This window comes from Ciona intestinalis, unplaced genomic scaffold (assembly GCF_000224145.3).
Source record: "Ciona intestinalis unplaced genomic scaffold, KH HT000025.2, whole genome shotgun sequence".
Taxonomy (NCBI): Eukaryota; Metazoa; Chordata; class Ascidiacea; order Phlebobranchia; family Cionidae; genus Ciona; species Ciona intestinalis.
Genome location: NW_004190347.2, coordinates 100,440 through 109,471, shown reverse-complemented (window position 1 = coordinate 109,471; position 9,032 = coordinate 100,440). Strand labels below are relative to the sequence as shown.

The window sequence follows — 9,032 nt, the reverse complement described above, 5'->3', positions numbered from 1 at the left end:
CACTCGACCATTAACGCAAGGTCTATAGAAAAAAATTTTAAAAGTCTCCATAAAATAAAAAAGTCAATAAAAATATCACTTCAAAAGTTAAAATTAACATTTAATGGCAAAACCAGTTTTATTGCAACAACATCTGCTGATTTTTTTAACGAAAAAAAAAGTTTTTTCAAAATTTGTTTTAGTTATTTTCATAATAACTTAATTGTGGGCGTTAGCACTTATATAAAACTAAAATAATATTTTTTGTTATATTTTAAGAGAATTTTTTTTAAATGGAAAATATTTTCTTATAATCCCACCTGGCGCCCTCTAATGGCTTAACACTGACACAATTTTTTTTCTTTTAAATGTAAAAAAACAACATTTTTTTAGACGTCCTTTTAAAAATATTTTCATGTAAGCTCACCTGGCGCCTTCTAATGGCTCAACACTGACGCAAGACTTCCCTCCTTCTTCCTCCATATACATCTCCGCGTGTTGCTGTGAGATACCCAACCCACTAAGCTGGATGTCGCTCGTTTCCGCATGTCCCACCACTGTGCGGGGCTGTTGGTGGAATTATCATGTTAAGGTGGCTGTACACAGTATCCGGAATTCATCCCGTTTTGTCCTGATTTCGCTGCCGCATGCGGAACTCGGTAATGGGTTTGCATACAACCTCACAAGCAAATTCGCATGCCGGATACTGTGTACAGCCACCTTAATTAGTAACGCAGCTAGTTCCAAAACCAAAATTAAGAAAAACATTTTTGTTTTTTGTTTGGTTACAATAAAAATGCAGTTGCAATGACTAGTTCTTTGTTTAAGCATAATTATTGTTTTTTTTTACTTTTGAAACCCCTTTATGTTCCGACTTAGCCAGTGCATGCGATTCTATGTATTAAAAAATAAATGCTTGGAGCTACATACTGCCCTACTTTACGTTACATATAGATTACAATTACCCCACATGTATAACAACACACCCATCTTTAAAAAATACACAAGCATTTCATTCAATAAACCTATACATTATACTGCAATACATATGGATTACATATATACATTACATACTACATTACAATATATATATAGATTACCACTACCACATGTATTATAACTTGGTACACTCCCTTCCATATACATAATACACTCGAAATTGATTCAATGGACATACACATTATACTACATTACATGGAGTAATGATCTGGTGCTACCAAAACGTAACCAACAAAAATCAAGTCCAACCACTAGTTATTAATAGAGATACATATTTCGCCTAAATGGCATCGTCATTCTCTTATTCCAATAGAATCTTTATACTACATTACAAACATATATTATACTACATTACAGTAAATGAAGATTACCATTATTATATTATTATACCTTTTTATAACAACAACACCTACCTTTAAATAATACACAAGCAATTCGTTCAACGATGGATCTGCGTTAAGATTCACGAGGAAACATTTCGTCTTTTCGACTTTGATCCCCGATGTTTCAAGGGAAATCCCCATCTTTTCAAGTGTCTCTTGTCGTTGCTGGTGATGTAAAAGTGAGTATTATGATGTCATAAATATCATGGGTGTAAAGTTTTACTTTTAGATGTTTATACAAACAAACAGAGCCAAAGTATATTGCATTCACCACATTAATCAATGAGGTTCCCTGTGTTTGACAACTACGAGTATAACTGTAATTTAACAATGTCACCTCAAATTCTGTTTATGGATATTGTGATATAGATATCATATATTATACATATATAAATATATTTTACTAGAAATTAAAACCAGACCACCACCAACCTTATGTACTTGTTCCGTTTTCCTCAACTTTTCTTCCCATGTCAACGAGATTTCTTTGATCAATTTCTCGCTTTCCTCCAATTTCTCTTTCAAGTCTGGAGCTCTCATGCTCTATGATGGTGTATAGTGATGTCATAAAACAATGCAGATAATGGAAATAATTGTTTCATCATAAAATGCATCATAGCTCAATGGTAAGGCACTCGCATCAAAACCAAAGGATACCAGGTTCAATGCTCGATACTGGTAAGCGTACGGGTAAGACACTTAGCGGTCACTAATGGATTGTAGCAGACTGGGTGTGAAGGTAATGGGGCCAACTCTCGCCTAAATCTTATGCCCTATAGCAGGATACACTGTGTGTCTTCACTCATATAGAATACAATGTTTGGTAATAAGCCAAATCTGGCCTAAATCCCAGGTCCCATGGCATGCCTTACTGTAGGACCTCACCCATATAGAATAGAATGTGCATATACAATGTTGGGGTAATGAACCAACACTGGACTAAATCCCAGGTCCCATGGCATGCCTTACTGTAGGCCCTCACCCATATAGAATAGAATGTGCATATACAATGTTGGGGTAATGGGCCAACTCTGGTCTAAATCCCAGGTCCCATGGCATGCCTTACTGTAGGCCCTCACCCATATAGAATAGAATGTGCATATACAATGTTGGGGTAATGAACCAACACTGGACTAAATCCCAGGTCCCATGGCATGCCTTACTGTAGGCCCTCACCCATATAGAATAGAATGTGCATATACAATGTTGGGGTAATGGGCCAACTCTGGTCTAAATCCCAGGTCCCATGGCATGCCTTACTGTAGGCCCTCACCCATATAGAATAGAATGTGCATATACAATGTTGGGGTAATGAACCAACTCTGGTTTAAATCCCAGATCCTTTGGCCATGTTATAGGACCTACTCACCTACCCATATAGAATACACACACACTACTTTACCTCTGATTGCTTAAGTTGTCCTTGCAACTTCTCCACTTCTTCCCTCAACTCACGAATGATACGAGCGTTCGGGTCTTCGTTAACAACAGCTTTGTTCACGATTCGCTTCGCTCGATCTGCGTATCTAGTAGCATAGAAATGTTATGTTGCTTCATACCAGGCATAATGATATACAACATAGAAATATTATACAACATAAAAATATTATACAACATAGAAATATTATACAACATAGAAATATTATACAACATAAAAATATTATACAACATAAAAATATTATACAACATAGAAATATTATACAACATAGAAATATTATACAACATAAAAATATTATGCAACATAGAAATATTATACAACATAGAAATATTATACAGCATAGAAATATTATACAACATAGAAATATTATACAGCATAGAAATATTATACAACATAGAAATATTATACAACATAGAAATATTATGCAGCATAGAAATGTTGTTACTTCTGCCACCAGGAATAATGTAAAAAATCTTTTAGCGATCTGGTATGAAAAACATAGTGTGTTTCACATTAAGTGATGATGTCTTATTGGATAGCAGACCAAAGTAGAAATGGTATGTATATATTTCATTATGTATTGAATGTCTAACCTTATTTATGAAACACATACCACCCTGAAACACATCAAGTGTTCAGTTATGTAAGTGGCTAACCACTGAGCCACGGGAATGAAAAGATAAGTTCGCCAAGAAGATTATATATTCAATTATACAATCAAAAATAAGCATCAAAGCTTGATTTTTAAAACACCGAACACCCTAAATCACATCTTCACCTTAATGTTGATAAAGTCTCTTCATAATTATCAGCAGATGGGCTTAAAGTTGCCACCATCGTGGTACGACTGTTCCCTCCCAAGTTATCCTATATGGGAAAAACACAAGTTTTAGACCCATAGAATGAAATTTGTAACTTTGGAAGATCAAGTAACATTTGAAAGCCCATTTCCATTTAATCAAGTACTATAGAGTAATAAACAAACTTAAAATTACATTTTAGGAACAAGGGTCAACTGTGGCCTAAACCCCAGGTCCCATGGCATGCCTCGTTGTAGGACCTAACCCATATAGAGTATAAGAATAAGCATATACAATGTTTGGGTAATGGGCCAACTATACCTAAATCTTGGGTCCCATGGCATGCCTCACTGTAGGACCTCATCCATATAGAACAAACGTATACAGTTTCGGGTTAGTAGCCAACTATTTCCTAAATCCCTGTCCAAAGACCTCACCCATACATAAAATAGAAACTACAACCACTTACCTTTAATATCCAGGTTAAAGTAGAATCCCGATAAGGAACAAACTTATTCTTAGCTTTCCCTGCTGCTTGGTCGGCCAATGCACTTATTACTAACCCCAGTGTTGTAAGAGACCTAATGATACATGGTTGTTTTACTAAATTGTTGTTGTCTGGTGCTGTGGCTGTGGTTCAGTGGTTAGGCACTTGCATCACTAATGGGTAGCTCACTAAGTAGGTGTGAACATTGTTTCAGAATATTTATTGATCAATTTCTTTTTTAATTGGAAAATCCAGGAGCTGTAAACCTTGCAAAATTTTCAGAAAGGCACCATAGGCACCAAATCTGGGGTGGCAGGGTGGACAGGACTACTTTGGAATTTTCTGCACTTCATTTATCAGTTTTTCATTTATCCGTTTAACCTTAACTATTCCTGCCCTTTTACATTTATAGAGAAGATAACGCCAATACCCTGCACCTTATAAATTACGTCATTATTGAAATAACAATCTTACTTGTTAATATTGCTCCCTTCTTTCAACCTTGCACCAGAAGCTCCCGTCTTGGAAGATCTTTCACTCCCCGCTAAATCGACCAAACTAAGTTTACTCACTCTCTCTCCTGACACCTAGTGAGGAATATAAGACGTTAAAAAGTATATATATATATATGAAACAAGTAAATTTATAGCGTATGCAGTTTTCGGTTTATTACTTTGTTTTATCAAGTTACTATTTTAAATTGAATTCATTTAAAATAATGATTAAATGTAACTAATTTATCCATTCTTGGCAGGGCAGCAACAGTCGTTATAGCGCACGTAATCTGTTTCATACACCTCTAATCTGTTTCATACACCTCGAGTTACCACTCATGTAACTAATTTATCCTTGCATGGAGTGTTCTGTTTCATACACCTCATTCCTGCTTACAAGTTACCACGTATGTAACTTTGTGGCGTTAGTAACTTGCCTAAGGACACAGACATCCCAATAGTAGCATAAAACATGGACAATAGGGATCAAAACACTAACCTCTGATTGCATGTAAAAAGCCTATATTTTTTTGGGGATGTTTTTTCTGTATGGCTCACAACTAGACAACCTATTTATTGACCATTGGGCAAAGATATAAAAATCGAAACACTTACCCCAGATTGTATATCCACCATGGTATGGGTTACAATAAGCGTGAACACCGCGTGTGATCGTGACGACTCAGCATTCATCTTCGTAGCGGCGACGGTGCGAGATTTGCTTCCCTCGGACATCAATTCCTGTACATCTTGTGCCGTGCTCGCTACTAGCTGTTGTAAACCGTCCACGTAAGGTCCGAGTAATTTGTGCTCGCGAACTTTCAAATGCTGCTGTTTACCACTGTGGGAAGGGGTGGGCTTAGTTTGTTGTTAAAACCTAATATTGTGTTTGTAATGGGATATTCTGTTGAACTGTTTCAACTATACCTGGGTGAGGTTCTACAATAAGGCAGGCCATAGATTTAGACCAGAGTTGGCCCATTACTACAAAATACAAGCCAAACCAAGTTCTATACTATATGTTTCAGGTCCTAAAGTAAAACACGTAATAGAATTGTATATACAGGCAAAGGTTTTTTGGCCCAGTAGTTTACTCTTTTATTGATGTCTTGTAGCGACGATGCTTATTGCTCGTTGCCTCGTTGTATATATTGTAATGAATCAGTTTTGAACGCACGAGAAACTTAAAAGAGAACGGAAGAATAGGGCAAATAAAAAGGGGCGTTTCGCACACACACATAAATAAACGCTACAGTCTAACATATTTATCAGCAACTTTACTTTGGGAACTTAAACGCCCCCAGTACTCACCCATTAGGGTCCAATAAATCCCTCACTTTCTCATTATATATCTCCATGTACGATACTTCCACTTTGAACGACTGACTCTCTTGTGTCTGATCTTGTATACGTAGAAATAGAGCATCGCACAGACGAGGTATTAACCCCGGTTTATCATGGCTGCCCATCATGGTGTAAGACTTACCAGATCCTGAATATATTGTTGGTTATTAAGTGGCAGGCCTCATTACAACATCATTGTAGCCTATAAAGTGTAGTTATATATAAGATAAATGCTTTCTAAATTGTGAGTCTTAAAAAGCCTTGGTGTGTTATCAAATTTTCACTTAGTGTGCTATGCTTATGAAAATTTTAATAAGTAACAAAACTGTATGAACTGCTGTTGTCTGATGTTTAACACTTGTCAAATGTCACTTTTTATAATAAATTTGGCCATCAAAGGAAATCAAAGTGACTTTAACGCATGGGTATCAAAGTGACTTTAACGCAAGATAAAGCAGCTTACCCGTTTGGCCATAGGCGAATATACAAGCGTTGTAACCGGCAAATGCATTGTCAAGTAACTCTACACCAAGGCTCTCAAACACAAGGCTCTGGTTGGCAAACTTATCAACTTCATCTGGATCCATTGACCAAAAGCAATGGTCGAATGTGAATGTCTGAAACACAGGAACGCTTTTTAAGAATTTGTCATTTTTTTCAATTTTGGCTTTTAATGTCATACCATTTTATACCATTGGTTTAGGTTATGAATATATTTTAGCATGAATGCATATGCACGAAAATGCTGGATACATTATTAGTTAGCCTAATGTATATGGGTGAGGTCCTTACCAAGAGGGCCTAGAATTTATGTTAGATTTTATGCATTACGCCAACAACTAGACAACTTATATATAGTAGGGTGGTAGAAGATGGGACAGCATTAACACATAAAATCCTGATATCCTGGTCTTGTTTTCAACAATTAGCAAAGGTCCATGGAAGTCGCAAAGATACGATTTTATAATTCTTTGAATGTTCTTTGTTAAAATGGGACAATAAAAAAGAATGAAAAAAGGGGTTCCATCTTCCCCCACCCAACTATATATAATTTGGTAAAATATAGTTCTAAAATTGGGTATCTAATCGTTTTTCATTTTTAAATCTAAGTATAGCACTGGCTAATAAATGGTATCATGTGTGTCTATGTACATATTACCTTCGCATTAAGAAATACAATATTGATATTAAAGGCAGTAAAAATAAATCATTCTGCGAACTGTATTAATTATTCATGCGTCTTATGGACTTGAATTGTTGGAGGTCTAGCTTGAATATTAAATGTGGGAGTTTTGCCTTTGGCTGGTTTCCTGTGCATTAAACTGCAGCATTAGCAGCAATTAAGGTAAATTTTATATACTAGTTTGGGGTAAGATGTTGAATGTTTCATTTCAATTTTATCGTCTCATTCGGTAGTAAAATATTATTTATTATCACAGAATTATATAACCGTATCTTCACGACTCTTAAAGGACCGTTGTTAGTTGTTTAAAAAAAAAAAGGAAATATTGGGATGTTATGTGCTAACGATATCCATTTTACCCCACAAGGGCCTACAGTGGGTCATATTTTATATAGATAAGAGCCTACAGTGGAGCATATCACATGGTTAAGCATTAAGGCCCAAGTTAGGCCATTATCCTATTACCCCATTTCCATGGATTTTTATGCACTCGAAAATTGATTAATTCAATTTAATGCCAAAATAAAAACAACAACAAATAACTGTCATCTACTGCCTAAGTAGAATGTCCAGTGTGATTGAAATAAACTTTAAATCCCATGGGAGCTAGTACAATGCACTACCTACTCCCCAATGGCTTGTGATTGCAAATTAAACTCACCTTTGGTTGTTGTCTGTGAAGAATGGATGACATGAAAGAAAAAATAAAGTTCGAGGGTAAAACATAGAAATAGCATAATATGTAATGTAAATAACAGCATACAGACAATATAAATTAAGTAAAAAACAAAGTCACACACACTAAATTTAAGTAGTTAAACACAATTTTGCGCAGTATGTTTTAGTACTGTTTCAATATAAATGTTTTAAGTATCCTATGCTACATAAAAACTATAATGGCAAAAAGTGTGGGCTTATAAATAGTGTGGGGGCCTAAAATTGTGGGTCCAAAAAGGCATGGATAAACATAAGCCAATATTTAACTTTTGTTGTTTAAAAGTATCTCTAATCTGGTTACTTAAATTATGATGATAATTACTCATAGGCAGTCCACAACCAGACGGGACAAAAAGGGGGGGGGTGAATTAGTGGTTGTGTCACATGACATCTTGTGACAGGGGAGAAGTCTGCAGTCATGTTTTGCAAGTTACAATTGCAAAATAGTGGATTGACCTCTCTTAGTGTGCCACTGATCATAGAGTTAAAATAACAGTCAGTGTAACAAAGGTTGCACTCTAAATGTAGTACAGTGTACACCATTGACAAAAATATATAAATGTCAAAACACTTAAGCAGTATAAACCCACCCCTTTGCTGTTGTGGAAAGGATGGTTTGGTCTCCTTGCATGTCCACTACACATTCTGTGTTTAACCCAAGCTCTGAAACATAATGAAAATTGTAAGAGTTTTTGTATGACATGAATTCTGTAGGTATGGGTTTGTAGGTTTAGTATGACTGTATGACTATTATGGATTTATGGGGTTATGTTTTTGTAATACCTTCAGCACTGTGGGTATGGGAGTGGCAACCATTGGTAAGTCATTCAAGTTCCCGCCCACGAGAATATAAATATTCAAACCAACCAAAAGTCATGTCTGCTTATCCACACACTGTAATAGCTTCAGCAACTTGACTGTGGGCATGGAAGTGGCAACAATGGATAAGGCACTTCAAGTTCCCACCCACAAGGATATAAATGACCAAACCAACCAAAAGTCATGTCTGATTATCCACACACTGCAATACTATGAGCACGGAAGTAACAACCACTCAAAAACCAAAAGTAGTAACCTAAATCCTCGGGCCAGGATAATGAAGTACACAGCCATGATAATCCACCATGATTCACAACATGATCACTTTATTTAAAGATAAGTGGGCCTCTGATTCATACCATATACCTTAGGCTATAACTTTAACCTTT

General features: G+C 35.9%; 1 protein-coding gene across 1 annotated transcript in view; it reads right to left on the bottom strand.

The window, feature by feature from the left end:
- The window catches only part of LOC100176345 (kinesin-like protein KIF13A), a 33,278-nt gene that overhangs the window by 14,727 nt on the left and 9,519 nt on the right, over positions 1–9,032 (bottom strand). The window contains exons 3-14 of the mRNA XM_026837829.1: positions 7,769–7,781; positions 6,388–6,541; positions 5,892–6,072; positions 5,196–5,421; positions 4,561–4,673; positions 4,069–4,180; positions 3,578–3,666; positions 2,764–2,887; positions 1,794–1,904; positions 1,392–1,526; positions 407–546; positions 4–22 (exon numbers count right to left, since the gene is read on the bottom strand). Of these exons, the coding sequence (XP_026693630.1) occupies positions 4–22; positions 407–546; positions 1,392–1,526; positions 1,794–1,904; positions 2,764–2,887; positions 3,578–3,666; positions 4,069–4,180; positions 4,561–4,673; positions 5,196–5,421; positions 5,892–6,072; positions 6,388–6,541; positions 7,769–7,781 (1,417 nt within the window). The remainder of the gene's footprint in view (positions 1–3; positions 23–406; positions 547–1,391; positions 1,527–1,793; positions 1,905–2,763; positions 2,888–3,577; positions 3,667–4,068; positions 4,181–4,560; positions 4,674–5,195; positions 5,422–5,891; positions 6,073–6,387; positions 6,542–7,768; positions 7,782–9,032) is intronic.